This window comes from Pleurodeles waltl, chromosome 9, assembly GCF_031143425.1.
Source record: "Pleurodeles waltl isolate 20211129_DDA chromosome 9, aPleWal1.hap1.20221129, whole genome shotgun sequence".
Classification (NCBI taxonomy): domain Eukaryota; kingdom Metazoa; phylum Chordata; class Amphibia; order Caudata; family Salamandridae; genus Pleurodeles; species Pleurodeles waltl.
In genome coordinates this window covers 341,482,650-341,506,588 of record NC_090448.1, presented here as the reverse complement: position 1 = coordinate 341,506,588, position 23,939 = coordinate 341,482,650, and the positions used below count along the sequence as shown (strand labels likewise).

General features: G+C 42.0%; 1 protein-coding gene and 1 long non-coding RNA gene across 2 annotated transcripts in view; one reads left to right on the top strand and one right to left on the bottom strand.

The window, feature by feature from the left end:
- The window catches only part of SIRT2 (sirtuin 2), a 176,042-nt gene that overhangs the window by 83,722 nt on the left and 68,381 nt on the right, over window positions 1-23,939 (top strand). Inside the window, exons 9-11 of the mRNA XM_069206900.1 lie at window positions 15,674-15,803; window positions 19,011-19,070; window positions 19,268-19,323. Coding sequence (XP_069063001.1) covers window positions 15,674-15,803; window positions 19,011-19,070; window positions 19,268-19,323 — 246 coding nt within the window. The remainder of the gene's footprint in view (window positions 1-15,673; window positions 15,804-19,010; window positions 19,071-19,267; window positions 19,324-23,939) is intronic.
- Window positions 20,947-23,939, bottom strand: part of LOC138259282 (uncharacterized) — a 228,093-nt gene continuing 225,100 nt past the window's right edge. Inside the window, exon 3 of the long non-coding RNA XR_011198698.1 lies at window positions 20,947-21,029. This is a non-coding gene — a long non-coding RNA (uncharacterized lncRNA). The remainder of the gene's footprint in view (window positions 21,030-23,939) is intronic.

The window sequence follows — 23,939 nt, the reverse complement described above, 5'->3', positions numbered from 1 at the left end:
TACCACGAGTGGGAGCTCCACCAGGTACATCTACCCTTGACTTGTTCACCATCCTGAACAACTAGAAATTCCGGTGCTACACTAGCAGGTTTTGGATACCAGAAACCAAGGACAATATTCTTTTGATCAAATGGTCCATCGTCTTTACATACACCTTTCCTCGGTTTCACCTGATCTGCGAGGTGCTGAGGGGCGTGAAGGACAATCGCTGTACCCTGATTCTGGTCGCCTCAGCATCGCCACACCAATACTCCACTACTGGTACAGCGAACTCCTGAGACTATCTGCATTTCTGGCAATACCACTGAACATGTACTCCAGACTCGTCTCCAGATACTACAGAGAGCTACTCAATCATAGCGTGAAGTCGCTGAGAATGACAGACGGCTATTTTTGCCTCTCAAAGTTTGGTCACTTGGATCTGTCAGCAGAATTGAGGAACATCCTGGCTCAGGAACAGAAACTAGCACCACAAAGATGTATAATGCCAAGTGGAAGCATTTCTGTGCCTTGTGCAATGACTAAAGATTCAACCCAGTGCCTATACAACCCCATCAAGTACTTTCATACTTGCCGGACTAGGCCAAGAATGGTCTTAAATACTTGTCATTCCCTCTGGCAACTATATTGAGGATTGGAAGAAAAGAAGACACCTTGTCCACTTTTTTCTCTCAAAGAATCAAAAAGCAGTTTATGAAGGGACATTTCAGAGTATTTCTTCTGGTACAGCACCCTCTGAAACCCCGAGCCACCGTATGCTCCCTCCCTTTGAATTAATCTATAAAGTACATCTATAGTTTATCTTCTAGAAGACAGCACTTCTCCTAGCACTTACATCAGCAAGCAGAGTAGGAGCGATACAGGCAGTTACTGTGAAAGAACCCTCTCTCAGGTTTACGTGGGACAAGGTCATCTTATGGACCAACCTTAAATTCATGCCTAAATTTCCTACTGACTTTCATCTGAATGAAGTGTCATTCCGTACTCTTTCTCAAAAGCCAAAATGTCAGTAGAATAATCTTTGTATTCATTAGATGTACCCAGGTGCATTAGATTTTACATGGACAAGACAAAAAAGACATAGATCCTTCTGATCAGCTGTTTATGTCCAGGAAGGGCAAGTCCCCTGCCCAAGCAGCGGATCTCATGTCAGATGCCTCACCTTCTGTCACAACACAGCAAAGCTCCCGTTCCTTGTAGGGTGAGGGCTCAATCCACCAGGAGCATGGCGATGACTGCTATACTCTGTGCTTTTACAAGATAGCTGCTGTGCAGCTACCTAAAGGGACAAGCACACATTCACAAATGCTACTGCCTGATTCAAGCATGTGAATATGTGAGGAATCTAATGCGGGTGAAGTAATTTGTTATTTACATGTAATTCCAGTTCTCTAGCATTGGTCTCTTTCATGTATTAACATTCTTAAATAAGGGGACAAAATCTCTTTTTCTCTCTATTTCTCTCTCTCTCTCTCTCTTTCTCTCTCTTGTGTGTGTGTGTAGTCACTGAGAAAGCAAAGTGGAGTTATATGTTGGTAAAGTACTAAGATTTTATCTTGCATTAATACAAATCTTAGAAATTCACTGAAAAGATTAAAATTGAGTTATACCTAGGTCCTGCAATAAATAAACTAATATTTAAACATCAAAATAACACTGAAATTCATCAATTATACCTAACTGACCTAAGTGTAACTTAAATGCCCATAGATTTGATATCTCATCAGTGATGCCATCAAGTACGTGATTTAACATGCCATGAGTGACGTAATATGTGACGTCATAAGCAGAGCATCGTGAGGGTACACAGTTGAAAAAGTGAATGGCGATATGTTTGTTACAGCATCGAGGTGGTGGAGAACCAGACACCTCTAAAGTGGAGAGTACAGCTAGATAGATAGATACATGCCATCAAATGTGCCCCTAACATGACCCCAAAGTCTTGAACAAGCACAATAGTCATAATAGTCTGAGTGAAAAGGTAAAGCCCGTCTTAACTGTCTGAGCAAGGCATCTACACAAAATGAAAATGTCACTTACCCAGTGTACATCTGTTCGTGGCATCAGTCGCTGTAGATTCGCATGTTTTGCATAGCTCGCCATCTGGTGTTGGGCCGGAGTGTTACAAGTTGTTTTTCTTCGAAGAAGTCTTTCGAGTCACGGGACCGAGTGACTCCTCCTTTTGTCTCCATTGCGCATGGGCGTCGACTCCATCTTCGATTGTTTTTCCCCCGCAGAGGGTGAGGTAGGAGTTGAATTGTAGTAATAGTGCCCATGCAATGGAGTGACTAAGTATGTACTTATTTAAGGTTGAAATGATATATATACAAATAGTTGAAGGTAACTTCCGAACTGCTACAGGCTCCCGGGGAGGCGGGTGGGCACATGCGAATCTACAGCGACTGATGCCACGAACAGATGTACACTGGGTAAGTGACATTTTCAGTTCGATGGCATCTGTCGCTGTAGATACGCATGTTTTGCATAGACTAGTAAGCAGTTATCTCCCCAAAAGCGGTGGCTCAGCCTGTAGGAGTGGAAGTAGTCTGAAACAATGTTCTTAATACGGCTTGACCTACTGTGGCTTGTTGTGCGGATAACACGTCTACACAGTAGTGCTTGGTGAATGTGTGAGGCGTAGACCATGTGGCTGCCTTACATATTTCTTGCATTGGGATGTTTCCTAGAAAGGCCATGGTAGCACCTTTCTTTCTGGTTGAGTGTGCCCTTGGTGTAATGGGCAGCTGTCGTTTAGCTTTAAGGTAGCAGATTTGGATGCATTTAACTATCCATCTGGCTATACCTTGTTTTGATATTGGGTTTCCTGCATGAGGTTTTTGAAATGCAATAAATAGTTGTTTAGTCTTTCTGATGTTCTTTGTTCTGTCAATGTAATACATTAATGCTCTTTTGACATCTAATGTATGTAGTGCCCTCTCAGCTACGGTATCTGGCTGTGGAAAGAACACTGGAAGTTCCACTGTTTGATTTAGATGGAACGGTGAAATAACCTTTGGATTAGTCCTTAGGACGACCTTATTCTTGTGTAGTTGTATAAAAGGTTCTTGTATTGTAAACGCCTGAATCTCGCTTACTCTTCTTAGGGAAGTAATGGCGATGAGAAATGCAACCTTCCAGGTTAGGAACTGTATTTCGCAGGAGTGCATGGGTTCAAAAGGTGGACCCATAAGTCTAGTTAGGACAACATTTAGGTTCCATGAAGGAACAGGTGGTGTTCTTGGTGGTATAATTCTCTTAAGGCCCTCCATGAATGCTTTAATGACTGGTATCCTATATAGGGAAGTTGAATAGGTAGTCTGCAGGTATGCAGATATTGCTGCAAGGTGTATTTTAATGGAAGAGAAAGCCAGGTTAGATTTTTGTAAGTGAAGCAAGTAACCCACTACATGTTTTGGAGTCGTGTGTAATGGTTGGATTTGATTAATATGGCAGTAGCAAACAAACCTCTTCCATTTACTTGCATAGCAGTGCCTGGTGGATGGCCTTCTGGCTTGCTTTATGACTTCCATACATTCTTGGGTAAGTTGTAAGTGCCCGAATTCTAGGATTTCAGGAGCCAAATTGCTAGATTCAGCGATGCTGGATCTGGGTGTCTGATCTTTTGGTTGTGTTGTGTCAATAGATCTGGCCTGTTGGGCAATTTGATGTGGGGTACTACTGATAGGTCTAGCAGCGTTGTGTACCAGGGTTGCCTTGCCCAAGTTGGTGCTATTAATATGAGTTTGAGTTTGTTTTGACTGAGTTTGTTTACCAGATAAGGAAGGAGAGGGAGAGGAGGAAAAGCGTAAGCAAATATCCCTGACCAGTTCATCCATAGGGCATTGCCTTGGGACTGCTTGTGTGGGTATCTGGATGCGAAGTTTTGGCATTTTGCGTTCTCCTTCGTCGCAAACAAGTCTATTTGAGGTGTTCCCCAGAGTTTGAAATAGGTGTTCAGAATTTGGGGGTGAATTTCCCATTCGGGGACCTGTTGGTGATCTCGAGAGAGATTGTCTGCGAGTTGATTCTGAATCCCTGGAATAAATTGTGCTATTAGGCGAATTTGGTTGTGAATTGCCCAACGCCAAATTTTTTGTGCTAGCAGGCTTAACTGCGTGGAGTGTGTCCCCCCTTGTTTGTTTAGATAATACATTGTTGTCATGTTGTCTGTTTTGACGAGAATGTATTTGTGAACTATTATTGGTTGGAAAGCTTTTAGTGCTTGAAAAACTGCTAGCAGTTCTAGGTGATTTATATGCAGTTTTGTTTGATGTACGTTCCATTGTCCTTGTATGCTGTGTTGATCGAGGTGTGCTCCCCACCCTGTCATGGAAGCATCTGTTGTTATTACGTATTGTGGCACTGGGTCTTGGAAAGGCCGCCCTTTGTTTAAATTTATGTTGTTCCACCATAGAAGCGAGAGGTAAGTTTGGCGGTCTATTAACACCAGATCTAGAAGATGACCCTGTGCTTGTGACCACTGTGATGCTAGGCACTGTTGTAAGGGCCTCATGTGCAGTCTTGCGTTTGGGACAATGGCTATGCATGAAGACATCATGCCTAGGAGTTGTAATATCATCTTTGCTTGTATCTTTTGTGTTGGATACATGCGTTGTATGATGTTGTTGAAATTTTGAATTCTTTGGGGACTTGGAGTGGCTACTCCTTTTGTTGAGTCTATTATGGCTCCTAGGTATTGTTGTACCTTGCACGGCAGAATGTTGGATTTCGTGAAGTTGACGGTGAACCCTAGTTTGAAGAGGGTTTGTATGATCTGATTTGTGTGGTTTGAGCACTCTATTAACGAATGGGCCTTGATTAGCCAGTCGTCTAGATATGGGAACACATGTATTTGCTGCCTTCTGATGTGTGCAGCGACTACTGCTAGACATTTGGTAAAGACTCTTGGTGCGGTTGTTAATCCGAAAGGCAATACCTTGAATTGGTAATGTATTCCTTTGAATACAAACCTTAGGTATTTCCTGTGCGATGGGTGTATTGGTATATGGAAATACGCGTCTTTGAGGTCTAAAGTTGTCATGTAGTCGTGTAGTTTTAGCAATGGTAACACTTCTTGTAGTGTGACCATGTGAAAGTGGTCTGATTTGATGAATGTGTTTACTATTCTGAGGTCTAGGATTGGTCTCAGCGTTTTGTCCTTCTTTGGTATCAGAAAGTACAGTGAGTAAACTCCTGTGTTTATTTGTGTGTTTGGTACTAATTCGATTGCATTCTTCTGCAATAGTGCCTGCACTTCTATCTCCAGGAGATTGGAATGATGTTTTGTCAAATTTTGTGCTTTTGGTGGTATGTTTGGAGGGAATTGTAGAAATTCTATGCAATAACCATGTTGGATAATTGCTAGAACCCAAGTGTCTGTAGTGATTTCCTCCCATGCTTTGTAATAATGACCTATTCTTCCCCCCACTGGTGTTGTGTGGAGGGGGTGAGTGACATGTGAGTCACTGCTTAGTAGTAGGGGTTTTGGGGCTTTGAAATTTTCCCCTATTCCTAGGGAATTGCCCTCCTCTATATTGTCCCCGAAAACCTCCTCTGTACTGTCCCTGGTAACTGGACGGTGTTGCCTGTAAGGTGCTGGCTTGTGTGCCCTGACCCCGAAACCCCCCTCTAAAGGGTGTTTTACGGAATGTGCTGTAATTCCCTCTGCTCTGCGGGGAGTAGAGTGCGCCCATGGCTTTAGCAGTGTCCGTGTCCTTTTTGAGTTTCTCAATCGCTGTGTCCACTTCTGGACCGAACAGTTCTTTTTCGTTAAAAGGCATATTGAGAACTGCTTGCTGAATCTCTGGTTTAAATCCAGACGTTCGTAGCCATGCATGCCTTCTGATAGTTACAGATGTATTAATTGTCCGTGCAGCTGTATCTGCAGCGTCCATGGAGGAGCGTATTTGGTTGTTTGAAATGTTCTGTCCCTCCTCAACCACTTGTTTTGCCCTCTTTTGTAGGTCCTTGGGCAGATGTTCAATGAGATGTTGCATCTCATCCCAATGGGCTCTGTCATAGCGCGCAAGTAGTGCCTGAGAGTTAGCGATGCGCCACTGGTTTGCAGCTTGTGCTGCGACTCTCTTACCAGCTGCATCGAACTTGCGGCTTTCTTTATCTGGGGGTGGTGCATCTCCAGATGTGTGGGAGTTGGCCCTTTTCCTAGCTGCTCCTACAACGACAGAGTCTGGTGGCAGCTGTGTAGTGATGAAAACCGGGTCTGTAGGAGGCGCCTTATACTTTTTTTCCACTCTTGGTGTGATTGCCCTACTTTTGACCGGCTCCTTAAAGATTTCTTTTGCGTGCCGGAGCATACCAGGGAGCATAGGCAGGCTTTGGTAGGAGCTGTGGGTGGAGGAGAGGGTGTTGAATAAAAAGTCATCCTCGACCTGTTCTGAGTGGAGGCTTACATTGTGAAATTGTGCTGCTCTAGCCACCACTTGAGAATACGCAGTGCTGTCCTCTGGTGGAGATGGCTTCGTAGGGTATGCCTCCGGGCTGTTATCTGACACTGGGGCGTCGTATAAGTCCCATGCGTCCTGATCTTGGTCACCCTGGCTCATGGTGGTGTGAGCTGGGGAATGTGATGGAGTTTGTGCTGGTGAGACGTTAATTACAGGTGGAGGAGAGGGTGGTGGAGTAACCTTTTTCACCACCTTTGTTTGTGGTGTTTGTTCAGTTTGGAACTCCAATCTTCTCTTTCTTCTAATAGGGGGAAGGGTGCTTATTTTTCCTGTCCCCTCCTGTATGAAAATACGCTTTTGCGTATGGTCTACATCAGTTGATTGTAGCTCTTCCTCAAACCTATGCTTTCGCATTTGGGAGGTTAGCGATTGCTCTTCTGTATAAGAGCCTGAAACTGGGTCGGTTGCAGTTTGTTTTGGCACCGAAACCCTGTCTGCATCTTTTTTCGGCTCCGAGGTGACTTTTTTCTTTTTCGGGGCCGAAACCTCTCGGCGTCGATCTTCGTCGGTGCCGCTGTCTCGGCGTCGAGCCGTGTCTACACCGGTATCTCGGTGTCGATGCTTGTCTCCAGCACTTTCTCGGTCCCGAGAAGGCTGCGTGCCGGTGTCTCGACCGGAGTCGGACGATCTCGGCACTGTTTGGGCCTTTTTCGGTACCGACGGTCGGTCACCGAATTTATGGGTCGAGCCATGGCCTGGTGGCAGTGGCGTCCCCTGGGCCTTGTAAATCTTCTTCTGAGTGGTTTTCGACGTCTTACTCACGGTTTGTGTATCGTCGAATCCTTCGGAGTCCGATTCGTGGATCGAAAAGGTTCCTTCCTCTTCTTGTTCCTCGAACTCTCGGTGGGCTGTCGGCGCGGACGCCATCTGAAGTCTTCTGGCTCGACGGTCTCGGAGTGTTTTTCGGGACCGGAACGCACGACAGGCCTCGCAGGTGTCTTCACTGTGCTCAGGTGACAGGCACAGGTTACAGACCAAGTGTTGGTCTGTATAGGGGTATTTATTGTGGCATTAAGGACAGAAGCGGAACGGGGTCCGTTCCATCGGCGTTCTTCTGCACGCGGTCGGGCCGACCAGGCCCCGACGGGGGATCGAAAAACTACCCCGAAGGGCACCGGAGCTCTTCGATCTTTCGACGCGGTGTTGAATCTAACTACGCCGATCCCGAACGCAACAATACCGACGAAAATCTTCCGAAATTAGCTATCTTTCCGTTCCGAAACTCGGAGCGACAGGAACACGTCCGAACCCGATGGCGGAAAAAAAACAATCGAAGATGGAGTCGACGCCCATGCGCAATGGAGACAAAAGGAGGAGTCACTCGGTCCCGTGACTCGAAAGACTTCTTCGAAGAAAAACAACTTGTAACACTCCGGCCCAACACCAGATGGCGAGCTATGCAAAACATGCGTATCTACAGCGACAGATGCCATCGAACAGTCTCTTTACAGAGGGAGCTTCTGTGACTTCCTCCTTGTGAGTGCTATTCAGTTTCCTCTACGTGGTATATTAACTGGTTGGCATTTTTTAGAAGACTTGCCCTACAAGTTGTGCATTTGTAGTTCACGGTATAATTGCCAACAAACACGAGTCATGACTTTGTATGATTATAAATGAGGTGCTACGATAATGCTTACCAAGTACAGAAAGTTAGTGTCTTGTGGGTTTGTGTACAAGAGATGAAAGATCTATCTATTTTTACAGTCTTCTGTATTCCACAACCATTGTCCCTTGTTGAGTGGACCAGGCTGGATGTTGTAATGAACTATAAGAGCCACAGATAACTTTCTGGTCTTCAGAAAACTACTCAAGAGTTGGCTCTTTCCTTCATAACCACCTTTTTCAAACAACTATGAACTGCATATGCCTATGTGGATAAATATTTTTTTCAGATTATATGTATATTTCTATTTATTTATAGTTTCTTTGGAAAATATGTATTGCTACTATGTCATAACAATAAAATACACACACACTCTTTAAACCTGTCTGATTAAGTATATTTTTTACCCATGATTCTAATTATGTATTGTATGTGCATATGTGTGTGTGTGTGTGTATATATATATACATAGATATATATGTGTGTGTGTGTATATGTATATATATGTGTATGTGTATATGTTGTTTCTGTGCTTGGCATGTTCGTGGATCATTGCATGGCTCCTGGTTTTTTGGGTTGTTATACTAGATATCTATGAATTCCTGCTCTCATCTTATCACACTTATCTACTCATCACTCTTATGTCATGTCTCTATCAAACTATCCTCCATTCTCACTCTGACTCATCCCAAATCCCTTCTACCACTTTCATCTCCTAAATATCTCTGCCTAAGCTCTTCCCTCCACATCTAACTCACCAAACCTCACTCTACCTCTGTGACCTCCCACACAACCCTACTAAATTCTCCTGCATTCATCTCACCCTGCTACTATGCTCTCCCTAACCCTTCCACATTCTCTTCCCCCTCCACCCCCCTTTACTCATCCCAAGCCTTTGGGTTGAGTAAATGAAGGATATACTCCCAATTAACACCTCTGGATTTATTTCCTCCTCCACCCCTCCATTACTCCAGTCTAACTAACAAACTCTCATATCCGTGGCTCAAATTAACTCATAATAATACTAAAACTGTACTCATTATTTAACGATACTAATCCATCACTAATTCTTGTTGGGTTCCGGAGTAGCGTGCTACTCATCGAAAAGCGCTTTGACGCCTCGTCAGGGGTAGTAAGCGCTATATAAATATGATTACAATTCAATACAATACAATTAAGAAGACTCAATTCCACTTGGCCTGTTTTGTGTTCCCCAAGATTGGTCTCGCCTTGTTTAGCTGTTTATCCTATATATGTCCATCCACAAAAACATGGGAATGTAGGCTGTGATGGACAGTTCATTGTTTGCATAAGTCGGCTCCTGAAGAGAGTCTTGATTTCTGTGTACCTCCAACTGGCTAGTTATTATTTTAATTTGAAGATGTTGACCATTGACAGATGGCCATTATCACTACCTTCACATAGTAACTTTAGTTATTTCACAAACTGTGTCTATTCAACGGTAAAACATAAATCACATTTCTGCTCCTCAGGGAAACACTAAGAAGAATAAAAATACAACTAAATCCCAAGTGTTTTTCTTTGTATTTGCTTGTACATTTTAGCTTACAGTCTGGACGCATTCACTGCAGTTGTCCTTTTTCTTTTTCAGTTTGATGTCTATTGGATGCTTGTTTTAAATAAAGTTGTTTTGTGTCGAGGCAACTCACTCTTCGATAAAATGCTTGATTGTGTCAGACAAGATGCTGATATTCTCCTTTCCTTGTATGATTTGCTGGGATCTCAAGGCCTGCTTTCAAAGATCAAGCTACACTATTTCTGTCTGGATACATTGAATCGCTTATGATTGTCTCCCTTCAATGCACTTAAGGGAATAGGAACATCTATAGAAGTATCTTTCCAGAAAGCTATTTTGAACAGATGGCCAGAATATGCCTTCCATATCATAATTAGCACCACAAGAGGATCTGGTCCTGGGAAGATAACGAAGTGTATTAGCTATAGACGGTCTGGATATGAGTTCTTTGTGGGATTTTTAATAAAAAGGACACAGTTACTCACTGAGGTGACATACTTCATCATCAGGCCCCTCCTCACACAAGCCCCAAATCTTTGAATGTTGTGTTGGGGTCCACATGGAGCTCTATAAGAGGTTAAGTTTTTGATTTTTTAAATTATGTAACTACTTATTACTGGTTGCAGTCAAAAAGGAAAAGATAATTTATCTCTTATACGTTTTGCATGTCATATCCATGCCAAACTGCAAATCGACTCTCGGTGAGCTACCAGTGCCCGCCCAAGAGGTACCAGTAGTGAGCCAAGTGGCCCCTTCATGTTTTTGTTGTGATATGAAAATGTGGTCTAGAAACATTCCTTTGATGCAAGTGGGAAAAATATAAAAATACAAGTTGTGAGACTTCATTTGAGCAGTAATCCATCACCCGTAGGTTTCTGTAATCAGAGGTTAAAGTCACCTAGGAGAATTACAGTCTTTCTGTGAAGACAGTAAATCCCAATATCTTCCGCCATCCTAGGAAGATTGATAAAAGGTGTTTGGGGAGGGGAGATACATATTCAGAAAGTGGAAGTCACCATTGCTAGGTCTTCATTACAACGTTGGACTGTGTAGTGTCAGCTTAGATAAGGTTTCATATCTCAGTGTAAATGACAATATTGCCTCCTGCACCGTCTGTTTATTTGATTTTTTTAATTGGTGGGAAAAAAATACTTAGCATGGCTTGAGAGTCGGATAACACCCAAGTCTGAGTTAAAAACAACACGTCTAAGCTGCATTATTTGAACAAATTAAATATATTTGATATTTAGAACCTAATGCCAAGCGAATATTGCCTGAGAGCTATGCTGAATATCGAGGGCAGCTGGTACGAGAGATACCTTATGACAGAAAGTAACACTGAGTATGTTTCCTATAGCTACAGTTTCAATGTAGAAGCATTGAGAGATAGCAATTATTAAGAGAGCTACACTCGCAGTTATACTACCCTCCTCAAACCAAAAAGGAATTGCCTAGTGGTATGTGTTTTCTCAGAAAGTCTTGTGATATGCTTTCTGATACGGTCTTGTCTTGAATAATTTAGAGACACTGCATCATAGAAACATATTCTAGCTTTGAAGGCTTTGGCACTTGTATACCCTTCTAATGCTGCAGCTTCCCGCATCTTTGGCCCTTACATATCTTCTGCAGCTCTGCCTTTATTTATCTTGGCTTCTAGTCTCTGTCAAAAGTGTTTCTTGACTGAGAGACCGAGCCATATTCACCTGATGAACAGTTGTGCCAGGCACCAATGCGAGTCCATTCTGGGCATGGTTTAAAACGGGGGGGGCTCAGTTAGAGCACTCCATGTATATCATGTCAGTGCCTTGTGAGTGTGTGTCTGTATGCAAACAAGCAGCGCCTTTTCTAATGTTCCTGACCACAGAAGCATTTCACCCCTTGCTTAGGAAACAAGGCCAGGTGCCATGGTGAATCAGAGAGGCGTAGAGCAAATTTTAAAGGTGGTTAGACAACACTATGCCGGTATTTTGCCCTTTTGGATTGGGTGCATTATAAAAAATTATACATTTGAAAAGCAGGAAGGGTAAGGTCCGCACCAATTTACTACTAGCCCATTTAATCACCTTATAACATTGAAGTCATACCTAAAAGCGAGACTTACAATCAGACCAACTCGTTTTCATCATCTTCAATGCATCTTACCAAAACGAAAGTAAATTTCTTAGCTACTGCTATGATTTCTTATGCTTCCTACTTTCCACTAGAGTAGCAAAATCCTTTTTTCTCAAGCTCAACGCAGGGAGGCCATAACATATTCTTTCACTACTCATCGAGTGAGAGATACATGTATATATTAAAAAGGGACCCATTCATGTATGATCACTAGATGCCAACGATAAGGATTATAGAATGATCTTATATTAATTTGTATTGTTAATAGTAAAAGCTGTTTTTTCTGTGACTTACAAACAAGTGTTAAGATTATGCATTTTAATGGTGCTCAATTTACCAATATTTCATGGTTGTCAATACCTGGATTTGAGCTCGTCACCCACACATAAACACAGATCTTCACATGACCACAGATATCAGCAGCAAGTGTTGTTGTAACTGAGCCATGTTGCTAGGTTGATGATGTCTATTTGGTTGTTTAATCTTGTTTTGACATCATTAATTTGATGACCCCTTTAATAACTGAAACAACCTTTTTCATATTTTGCTCCTGACCTACAGACTTGACACAGTTTGCTCAGGTGAAAAGTTTGGTCTCTGTGGTTTCAGCCATGCTTCTGTCAAAATTCTTTTTTTTAGCAAAATAATAGTGAACATCAGATTCATCTTCTTTAAGCAGTCAGAAATATGCAAGCAAAAGAACTACATGTAATATATCTGCATGTTCTGTACTTCTCCCTTCTTCTTCCAGACCATGACGTGGAGGACTGTCACAGCTGCTTTTTTTAATCTTGTAAAAGGAGATTAATGCACAGCATAAATGACAATTCTTATCCGTAATCAGCGAAGAGACTTCAGTAGGTATTCAATCCCTCTCTGTGAGACATATGTCCCTCTAAAAATCACAAAGGGCTTCCAAGCCTATAGGTTACAAATACACCTGAGCAATGGGCAAGGACAAGAGTCTAAAGAAGGACCACAAAAACTAAGTGAAAGTTCAAAAAGGCTGTCTGGAGTTTCAAAAGTCTCACTTTCCAACTCTGCAATAGGTAATGAACATGAGAATCTGAGACACATACACTGTTAGTTAGTTATTTGGCTATCTACACTTGGCACAATTGTGACACCTCTGAAGCTGAGCCTCCTACACAGCTTTGAAGTTAATTCTCTTGATTGACAGAACCACTTTCCTGTGCCTTCTGTGTTGACATGGAGAAGCCTTCAACGTTTTCATGTCATGAAGGTTATCACCTCTAGCCCCATTCTTTGTTAGTGCTTTAATGGTGACCCACTAGATTGAGGATCACCTTCTAGCTGTTAATGATGATAATTTCCATTCCCTGATTATTGCTGTACCATTGAAAGTCCATGCACTGGTTGAAAATTATACCTGCATGCTTACTTCTCTGCCTTGCTTTTGTACCCTTTTCCATCAGTGAACTCAGCATCGTTGACTCTACGGAGAATGCTCCACGTAGCACCAAACCCAACTGTAAAGCTGTGCTGCATCAGCAGTGCAGTCATGCTTCTTTTGATAGCATCTTATGTGAAGTAACATGTTCCATCGTAATGTCCTTCTCCCACATAGATATATTCATGTGGTTTCTTGAAAGGACAATTTAAAAAAGAATAGTTGGTGTTTTCATAAAGTACTTCTTTCTGCCATGTGGTGGCCTCAGCGCTCTTGGAAGTGTGGGTACACAGTAAGGGAATCGTGAGTTGCAGTAGACTACAATATACAGACCCTTGTTGAGTCTGCAATATACAAGAACCTGTTGGTAAAAGACGATCCGTATTCAAAAGTGTCCCCAACCTGATCACAAAGCCTTGAACAAGCAAGAGAACAAACGTGAGACCTGGGAACAAGGCTGGTGAGGTGAAACCTTGTGGCAATTGCACATCCTATACATTGGTCTGGTAAATTGATTGCGACGAGGCTGGTGGTTCAAAATGTATTTCACTTCACATTGGGGCAAGTGCTGTGGGTGGCTCTGATAGTGGGGAGAGACTATACTATTTTATTACACTGTTTCATGAACTGCACCCTGCTGGCAAGGGATATTTTAGCAAGCTCATGAATGTAGAAGATACCTGTGCAGAAGAACTGTTTTTCTTCTTTCGGTGGGATGAGTCTTTGGTGACAGATAAGTCAGTATTTTATGTGAAGTCTGTGGATTCCTGTGCCTTGCAGTGTGTGAAAAGCCAATAGGCACACGTCTCATGATCTCGTTTATCGCCTAAGCCTACTGGTTGTGAGTCTTAACCATCTCTCGAAGCTCTAACTGCTAATATTTTGGGATTAATAGATTTGTTATTAAGAAGCCTTTACACCAAACATGCTGTGTTTTATTTTCCATTGAGGAAGCAGGACAAACTTTGACTTTTTTAAATTACAATATCAGGTAGACGTACTGAAAAGTGTGTTATTATATTTATAAAAATATGTTCTCAATTTAGCTAGTGGGCTGAGAAACGTTGTACTACAAATGGGTAACAAAATGTTGGAAATGTAGATCATGAGCCATTTTAAAGCCTTTAATAGACACATCTATTATTGTGTGGACAGACTGCAAAAGCCCTTTTTCACAGCAGTGTTTCAGTAGCTCTCAAAGTTCTCTGATTCTGGTGACGAGTCTGTGTACCCATTAAAAGTCTGCACAGCTCTGTCTATGTGCAAGCATTGCCCACATTTATGCTTTGGTCATCGATCTCTAGGCGTGTCTCCTGCTAGTACTCATTCTCGGAGCTAATTAACTTACTACTTTGCTCACTTCCGACCACAAACCCACCTTCTGCTATGTATAGATGATTGCCCATGTTTGCTTACTCTCTTTAACCCAATTTGGCGACCTGAAATAGTGTAGACGTTTTTCCCACCATCTGAGACCTCGTCATTTTCTTTTCCCAGCTTTTTTGCCTTCCTACTTTCTTTGTATTATCCTTGGCTTAATCTGCTCATTACTCCCTCTGGTTACGTCACCACCGCCACAGAGCTCAGCAGACTTCTAATTGCGGACTCCGATGTAAACCACCTTTGTGCACGAGGAATCACTGGTAGACCTGGGTACCAATGATGGTTGATATTTGATACGTTTTTTTAATATGCCAACAAAAAGATTTAAACACGCTAACTTTTTTTCAGAAATTCACTACAGGGTACAGGTCTGAATCCTCCTGTAATTTGTGCGATCTTTGTCTAATAGGAGGCAAAGGGGCAGGTGGCGCACTATATTGATTTGCTGAAATCCCCCTACATTTGGGGCCATTCACTAGTAAATGTTGTTTAAGTAACCCCACTACATAATGAACATTCTTCGGATGTTCATCAGAAGAATGACAATTATATAGTGGAGCATTTAAACACATTTGAATACTTTTCTGCAGATATCTTTTAGATTGATGAGGGTGTGTTTATTCATATAAAATTGGAATGGAGAATTGTGTAATTTAAAAATTTGACATTGATAAAGACAAACCAAAAAATAGCATTTGTTTATCAAATCCTGTGGGAATTGGTGAGTAAAATATTATGGCAGAAAAAAACAAAATAAAAACAATATGGGTTTAAATAATTAATGTCCAGAGTGAAAACAAAACGAGAGGCATCAGCACATGATAATGAATTTTGGTAGTGCTTAAATGTTTTTCTTTGTCAGGCCACCCCAGTAAGGTAATGTTCTGATCTGTCTGCTCTCCTGCCCCAGGAGATGTGATATACAAAACTGAACATAGGTCTGCACATAAGGCCTTTCTAATGCGATGTACTATGGTATGTGTAGTTGAAAACAACCCTTTTCTACTCCCCTCTGCCTCAAACATTGCTTAGCCACTTATATGCCATTTGCTATAAATGTAGCACACCTTTCTTATTTGACAATTAGGATCCCACCCCCTGCCTGTGATGTGCCTCAGAGTCCCACTCCCAACCACTTCTGGCGTTTTCCTTCTGTGTTGCAGAACATTGACACTCTGGAACGTGTTGCTGGGTTGACGGAGGAGGATCTAATAGAAGCCCATGGAACATTCTTCACCTCTCACTGTGTCAGCATGTTTTGCAAGAAGGAGTACACACTTAGCTGGATGAAAGGTACCTTCTGTCTTCCATATATCAAGTGAGTGGTGATGTGGTCAGACCTCAGCCCAATTTAAAGTGAAGTGAATATGTTGAAGGAATAACAGGGAACCATGGCATTGTTGGTTGATCATTATGTCTCTTCCAGCAACAATGTGTTTTAAATATTGTACCTCACTGCACATTACTCACATCCCATGTCTTACCAAGATTTAAACACTTGCTGCCAAATGCTTACTCTTGAGAAAGCCATCCATTTAAGCTCATGCCTGTGCGTATGAACAGGCAATTATCAAAGTGGCAAATCTATAAGGCATTTCACATATATTAGTGATAGCCGTATTTTTGCAGATTAAGATCCCATTTACGTGGTGGAGAAGGTATTTTCCATAAAAAATGTTGCCAGTTACCAGGAGAATCTCGGATGCATCCAGTAGGTTTTATTGCAAGATATGATTTTGTCAGAAAGATAAATCTAGACGTGGGATGCAGTGTATGATATTGGGTGTGTGATGACAGGTTACTGTCACATGAAAATTAGCTTTAACTGTTAACTTAATTAATATGGTTTCATGGTTGATGAATCTATGATCCATTGTTATCAAGGTAGGAAAAGAGCTTAAGTTGGCAGCATTCCTCATATCAGAAATCGTGACTATTTAGCTCTAAGCTCTCCTTTTTCTTCATTTGTGCTGGAGCTCAACTTGTATTCCTAGGTTTCACTGGTCCCACTATTCTGCATAAAAATGGGAAGTATTCCTTGGTCCCATCGTTCTACTTTGCTTTCAGAAGGATTATCGTGTCCCCTGGTCTGAGCTGCTGTGTAAAGGCCCTCTTCATTCAATTGCTGCCTTCATGCGAGCAGTCCCTAGTCTCTGGTACTGTGCTAATACACTGTTCTTGGTGACTGTGAGGAGGGTTCTAAAGCCTCACTCTCCGGGAAAGTGTAAGAAGCAGTCTATATAAATCTACTAAAGCACTCTTACCACAGATTCAGTACACAGCCTGAACCTGTCCCCACTGCGAGTTATCCTAGTGCTTTACAAGTAATTCATGTTAGAAACAGATGTACCTTGGACAGTGAAACAGTAGATCTGAAGGCACATCAAGATCCCTCATCTGCTCCTGCTTACCTTGACAACCTGTGCATTTGGGGACAGGTGCGGTTTATCGTAAGGGGACCACATTAACTTCTGAAAGAGCTTATTGGTTACATAACAATTAACGCCCTGTGTGTTATTGTGCAAAATGTGACCTTATTTGACTTGTACGTAGGCCCTTTCCAAAGCATAATATGCCTATTTAGTTGCGTCCTATCGAGAAAGGTACCCAGGGGGAAAGTGTGACAGAATCATTCAGATTATGTACAAACTAAAATAAGGCAAAACCTACCAATCTTTGGTACAAGTTAAAAGCCTGGTTTGTAACGATTTATGGAATTTAAGGGGAACAAAGTTGCCTATCAGTTTTCATCATGTCTGTTGTCCTCATTTCATCCTTATTCATTCAGTCTTATAATCATGGGAAGCCCTTACCAAAGAGGTTTTGCATACCAGGAGGAGTCCGTTGTTTTCTGGCTCAAACTCTGAGCCTTTTGTTTGCTTTCTGGGTGAAAGGGCCTTTTATGCATCAATAGAATGTCTTGGGGAATGTTGCAAAAAGCCTTTTCTCATTGAGGTATTTAGAGGAAGAGTGTCATATGAATATTTGTTCTGAGCAGGCTTTATTTAACATGAGTGTAGAGAGCAACCTTAATATTTAAGTATTATACAAATCACCATTCGCTGTTCAGTGTCTTTTTTAAAACAACTTTTAATTTGGTGTTGGCATTATCCCTTAAAAGACAAGAATTAGCTGAAGAAAAGACATTAAATGAGTTGAGAGCTGATGCAGTAACTACCGTACAATGCTGTGTGTAATACATTTGCTGATTGTAGAGTTGCTACACTATTTTATTATGTCCAGATCGTTTGTGTTTTTATATTTTCTGTGGGATACGGGTGGGCACGGATTGCCAGGATTAATTTCTTCTCTGCATTTAATACGTTTTTGGGGGTGTTTGTTTCTGCTCTCGCATTCGTGGCATATTATTGTTATATGACCACATTCTTCATATACTATTGCTTGTATCACTGCCTTATCTACATACAGTCCTACATCGCAGTGTATTCAGCTTGGTAATGACTTACATTAAGTTTTCCTTTCTCTCAGGAGTTCTGTAAGCTAATTACTCATTTTGTTTTTATCATTTTTTGTATTGGCTGTAGGAAGCAGACACAAAGGGCATTGCTTTATCTTTAGCTTTGAGTATTCCCTTGTGTATTGTTGTGCCTGTGTGTTACTTCTGTCCCGAATTTCTGGATAATGCAGCACTGCCAAGTTACAAGCATGAAATCTGCTGTAGCTGCTTGGCATCTGTGACAATTAGGCAAGCGCCTTAGGTAAATCTTGCTGTGTTAATTAGGTCTTGTTCAGGATGTTGTATTGTGCCAGCTTGAATCAGCCATTACTCAATGTTCTCTTTATTCCTTGACATACTTTTCTCACTTTTTCTCAGTGAGTGGTTTATTTGAAGCTGCCATTGATTTTTCATATGCAACTACAGTTTTCCCTCCTATGTCTTGCCTCAGTGCCTTATAAATACTGGTCACCTAGTCTTTTACATCCACTAGTGCCATAGCTTGTATGGTTTCTGGGATGTCTGGAAACGTTTGCCAGATTTCTCTTACAGTTTGACTATCTGCGCATATTACAAGAATGGACCTTGGTCTATCCCAAACAATTTTTGTGCATTCATAAATGTAACAAACCTGTCCTTTAGCCACATGAATGTTTGTAGAGATCAAGCAATTATTTGAAGTTTTCAACACAACACGTTTTCCTTCCTCCAAAGGTTGTTTTAGAGCAGGCCTCTCTAGGAGTTTTGTTTGTTTAGATTTCCCACAAGTGTTTGTTCATCGCAGGTGGTCACGCAAGGGTTTGTCCGGAGTATCTGGGCTTCTTCGAAACAGGTATTGTCTGCGCGAGTAGTCGAAATATCCAGTGAATGCAGTGTATAGTTAACAGGAAGACATATTGGAAATTAATGATCTTGCCCTTCTTATAGATCAAAAGTACTGATGGGCTTAAACAGCAACATAGGCGTTTTACTGTTTTTTTGTGGTGTGTTCTCCTGAAGGTCTCCCGAACTAAGCTTTTTACCTTTTATTTTATCGTTGTTAGAAAAGATATTCTCTGACCTGACGCCAAAGTGTGAGAAGTGCAACAGTTTAGTGAAGCCAGGTGAGTACATTTGCTTTACCACCCACATTTCCAGTTGTCTTTTGTTTTCCCAAGAGGCTACCAGGACTTCCTCTCTCTATTAACCCTCTCCCTGCAGGAAAAGCAAGAATGTGAGGACCGAGTCTTGCATGGAGGACATTGTTTTGTGATGCATCTGACTTGTTACTCTGGTGAGCTTTTTTGTTTTTGTTTTGCAGATATTGTGTTCTTTGGTGAAAGCTTACCTTCACGCTTCTTCAGTGCTGTCAAATCCGTAAGTATCTTCACTTCAGTAAAAGTGTAACAAATCACAGACTCTTACAGTGTATATAAAGCATTTTGACTTAGAGCATTAATATTATTAGTATAGTTTCCTTCAGTCCTTCATTTGTCTACCCATCCTTGTCTCTTTCCCTCCATGAGCATATCCTAACCTCCTCTTGCCTATTCTCCTGTCACCATATCCCCCATTTCTAATTTGTTTTCTTCTTCTTTTTCCCATCTGACTTTTAACCACTTTCCTCTCAACTTACCACATTCAACTTATTTCACAGTGTGCTTGTATCTTGTTATTCGCTTGTGCCCGGCCCTTATTCTTTCCTCTCTTCTCTACATAGTTCCTCAATTCTCTAGCTATTGTCTTTGTCTCCTCTCACCCTACCCTCTTCTCAGCTACATGTATATCACCTTATTCACTATATCCTTCTTTGTTTTTCTGCTACCTAGAATAGCTGCAGCCACACCTGACTCTACTGGCCATTAGTTCCAGCTGCTAAAATCTAATGAGGTTTTGGATGCAACAGCAGCCAGGCCTTGTCCCCAGATCCTGGCAAGCTTTTTCTTTGGTAAAGGGAGAGACTTGCATCCCCTGCCAAAAGTACTCTTCCGATCCCCTCCCTTCCCTGCTTCCTCTCTCCCCACCCAGCCCACAGAGAAGTTAATGCTCTCATCTATCTCTAGCTTAGCACAGATGATAAATAGGAACCTCTCAGATAAGGGAATACTTTGCAGAATTATGCATGGTAGTTCCATGTCTACACAGTTAGGCTTCGTTCAGACAAGTGTAACTCTTAATAGGTGGAATTTCATGGGTGGATACCGGCTGGTAATGGTAATTCCAACTGTTGAGAATCTTCACATGGAATTCTTCAAGTCCATTTAGTGTAGATTTTCTCAAGCCAGCCACTGTGACTGGTTAATGCTAAAGGACCGGAAGAGAGCTTTCACAAAGTTGTCTGTGAAACAAGTGCCTAAACTGACAAAAAGCAACTTGGTCATGATTCCCATTACCATCTGCCTGTTCTATGATGTTGACGAAGTGGAAGTCAACATTGACTGCATTTGCAACTGTGAAAACATTTCTGTCTACTGAGGCACAGTGAGCAAAATATAACAGAGTGGAATATGGCCAACATAATTACCAGTGGATGAGATTAATTCAAGCAAGGAACAAACATAGTTGTTTGTTCCTGTCACAAAAAGCTATGAACAGCTCGTTATAGCAGAAGTAGGGTATAAGAAGAGAAATAAAGAGCGAGAAGGACATGAAGCACCAGTGGCAACTCTGAATCTGTACACCCTACTCAGACCCAGCTGATTGACAAACCAACTACACAGTGACATGGACCAGACTGAATAAGAAGTCAGAGGGCACATGGTTTTAATTAATGAGAACAGAGTCATTGCTTATTATTAAAGAAACATTGCCCTTCCCAACAGTTAAACCTCTGGACCATAAGTGCCTCTCAAGCATGCTTGCTCCCCTTAGTTAAATGCTGCCCTAAGGGACAGCTTGGAAGGAAACCTGAGAAGCAGATGGTAACCCATATCCCTCACTTGCTTAGATGGAACCCCACCAAGACATGATAACTCTCAGTATGTCCAAGCCTTTGCTTACCGTTGCTTTCAAGTACCACTAAGCGATTGGCCGAATTTCCTGGAGACGTTTCCAGCCCAAATCCTCAAACCTTTCTGTGGCAGCTAAAAGAATAACAATAAAAACAGGATGAGTATGTCGAGTTCTGCAAATTGCTGCTTTTATTGTGAGTACTTTACTCATAGTATTGTTGGGATTATTTTGGTCACTTTTCAGGGTTTTATTTTGCTCTATAAAGTGCCCAGTTGCTCGCATTAGTTCATGTTTATGCTATAGATAGGGGTTTTGGTTTTTAGTTAAATCAATAAAAAAGGATGCACCACCACTGAAGGGAGTATTTTTTTTCGGTATAAAGTGGAAAACACTGCATATGTACACGGTAGGTGGGTGGGAGGATTATGGTTGAAGAACAGCTGGATCACACATGCACTTTTGCAGAGTGCTTAAACAAAAAGAAAAGAAATAGCACCTGAAAAAGCAGGGTTTGACAGGACACAGTAATGTGTCCATGTGTTAGGGGAGGGACAGACACAAGAAGAAGAAAGAAAGCATATGGAAGCTAATGAATTAGAAGCAATCACATGAGAGGGATCATGACGCCAAGCAATGGTATGTAATGAGGGTTCCCTAAGGCCACTAAAAGGTAACAAAATGTCTTTCAACCGAAAGCGCATACATAGGTGAGAACTAAAAAGGAGCTCCTGTGATTAATGGAGATCGTATTGTAAGTCTTACAGAATGGAAGTGGAGTACTACATTAATTCTGAAATAATTATGACTCTCCATTATTAGATCTTTCATAGATTTGCACGCTTGAATCATTCCCCATCCTCAAAGTGGGAGCCCCAAAGTATCATAGTAAGCAGTATAACTTAGCATAATAAGCTGCAAAAGGAATTTAACATTCAGTTTAATAGCCTATGTCCTTTCTACAAAAGGATCAAAATTTCCCATTGACCAATCAGGCGACCGCATCCTTTAAAACCCTCACCACAGAGGCTCAAGTCCCTCAGATTTTCTACTGCACGCCGTGTGATGGGAGTCTCCCTGAGCTCTAGTCTTTTTTCTCTTCAGAACAGCTGTTTTCAGGAGCATTTCCTCAGGTCAGATTTGTATTTCATCTCCTTTCAACCTAGAATACTCTGATGATGTCAGAATACCCCCCAACATGGTCTAATTAAGCTATATAAGACCTGTGGCAAAAATATTACACTCAGAGGACCCTCATAAAGAGTGTATTTACTGTCTTTATTTAGAGCATAAAGTTAAGATCTGTCAGATCTGTCATACAATCTCCCAGAAAACCCTAAAGGACAGGGAGGGAAGGTTACTCTCGTGGTTACAGAGACTTAAATCAAAGGATCAACCATTTTCTGGGAGAAGAGTGATGACTCTTCACAAACTGTAAAGGCCCGCAAGAGAGACAGATCCCAGGAAGGTGAGCCTTCAGAAAGGCCCTGAAAAAAAATTCACCATCTGGAGACTAAAAATTCTGAGGACATTTTTCATAGTAAGTCAAAAGATTCCTCAAAGGTCTCTTCAGTGCCCTCAATGCCAGCAGTGACTGATGTTTCTCTCAAGAAAACATCAAGATCACTTCCTTTATCTAAAGAGATTGTTTCTGTAAAGAAACAAGAATTTCCTCACCGTTGGTCGTCGACATCCACCACCTTGACATCGCCGTTAACCACTGCAGAATCACCAATGATCATCTCTTCATCTCCACTAGTGTCGGGGACCACCGTCTCCTGTACAATAACAACGACGGCACCATCTGCAAAGAAAACTCCTGTTTCTCCAATATCAATACGCACATCTAACAGGTCGTCCACAAAATCGACGACGACAGAACCACTGCCATCAACTGACTGATCGACCAACAAGCTTTCATCAATAGTTTTACCATCACCGTCGACTAGATTCTCATCGGTGAAGGCACAGTCTACGACGACCCCGTCTATGCTACCATCGGCTAGAGTACTGTCAACTACTTAAAACTTAAACTTCGCACTTGTATAGCGCACTACTCACCCGTTAGGGTCTCAAGGCGCTGTACGCATACCACTGTGGAACCCCGCCTGGCTTTTACCTGTGAGGCGCCCACTCCTGGGCAACCCCAGGGTGAAGCCAAGCATCCAAGCGCTGTCGGGCCGTTGTGGAGATTAAGTAAGCTATTGCCCAGAGTTACACAGTGGGACCCATAAATTAGATTAGGCACTGAGGCAAGAATTATCTGGTCCAAGGGAATTGAGCCAAATACCCACGAGGCAGGAATTGAACCCTGGTCCCGGGCCAGATCTCTGCATCAGGGTCTGCCGCTCTAACCATTGTGCCACACTTCTCCACTACCACACCGTTGACAGCGATTTCCTCAATAACAATTGCCGGTATCACTGACAAAGTAAAGAAAACATCGTCAATGGCAAAACCATCTAAATCACCGTTGACGGAAACACAAACATCACTGGTTACACCCTTAATGCCTACACCAAGCATGTAATTCGCTAAAGTACCGCCAAAGGATGTCTTGCTTCCAGAGCACGTCACCAAGCAAAATTGCTCCATTCCCACCAGCTCATCTCCTAGATGAGGACTCAGAGGATGAAGGGCCTTTCGGAGTGGCTCACAGCTCTTCAAAATTGCAGGTTAAATACCAAGATGATGAGGAGGATGACAACCATTTTCATCAGGACGATTCATATTCAGGTGAACACACACAAGAGCACTATCAGGTATAGTCTCCACATGGTCACCACGAGCAAATAATCCAAATGCCACAAGACCTGATATTTAATCTTCAAACGATGCTCTAGGATCATTACAAATGGTATCCTGAACCTGCTCCATCTGCGCCTCCATTGCATTTTCAAACACCCGTAAGGTCACCACATCAAACACCACTTATTCGTCCTGCCACACTGCCTCTATCAGTGACTCCTTTGCCAACGCTACTATTGGCAAACCCACCAGCAGATGACATTGACATTTCAGAAGAAGGTGAAATAAGGGCTCAA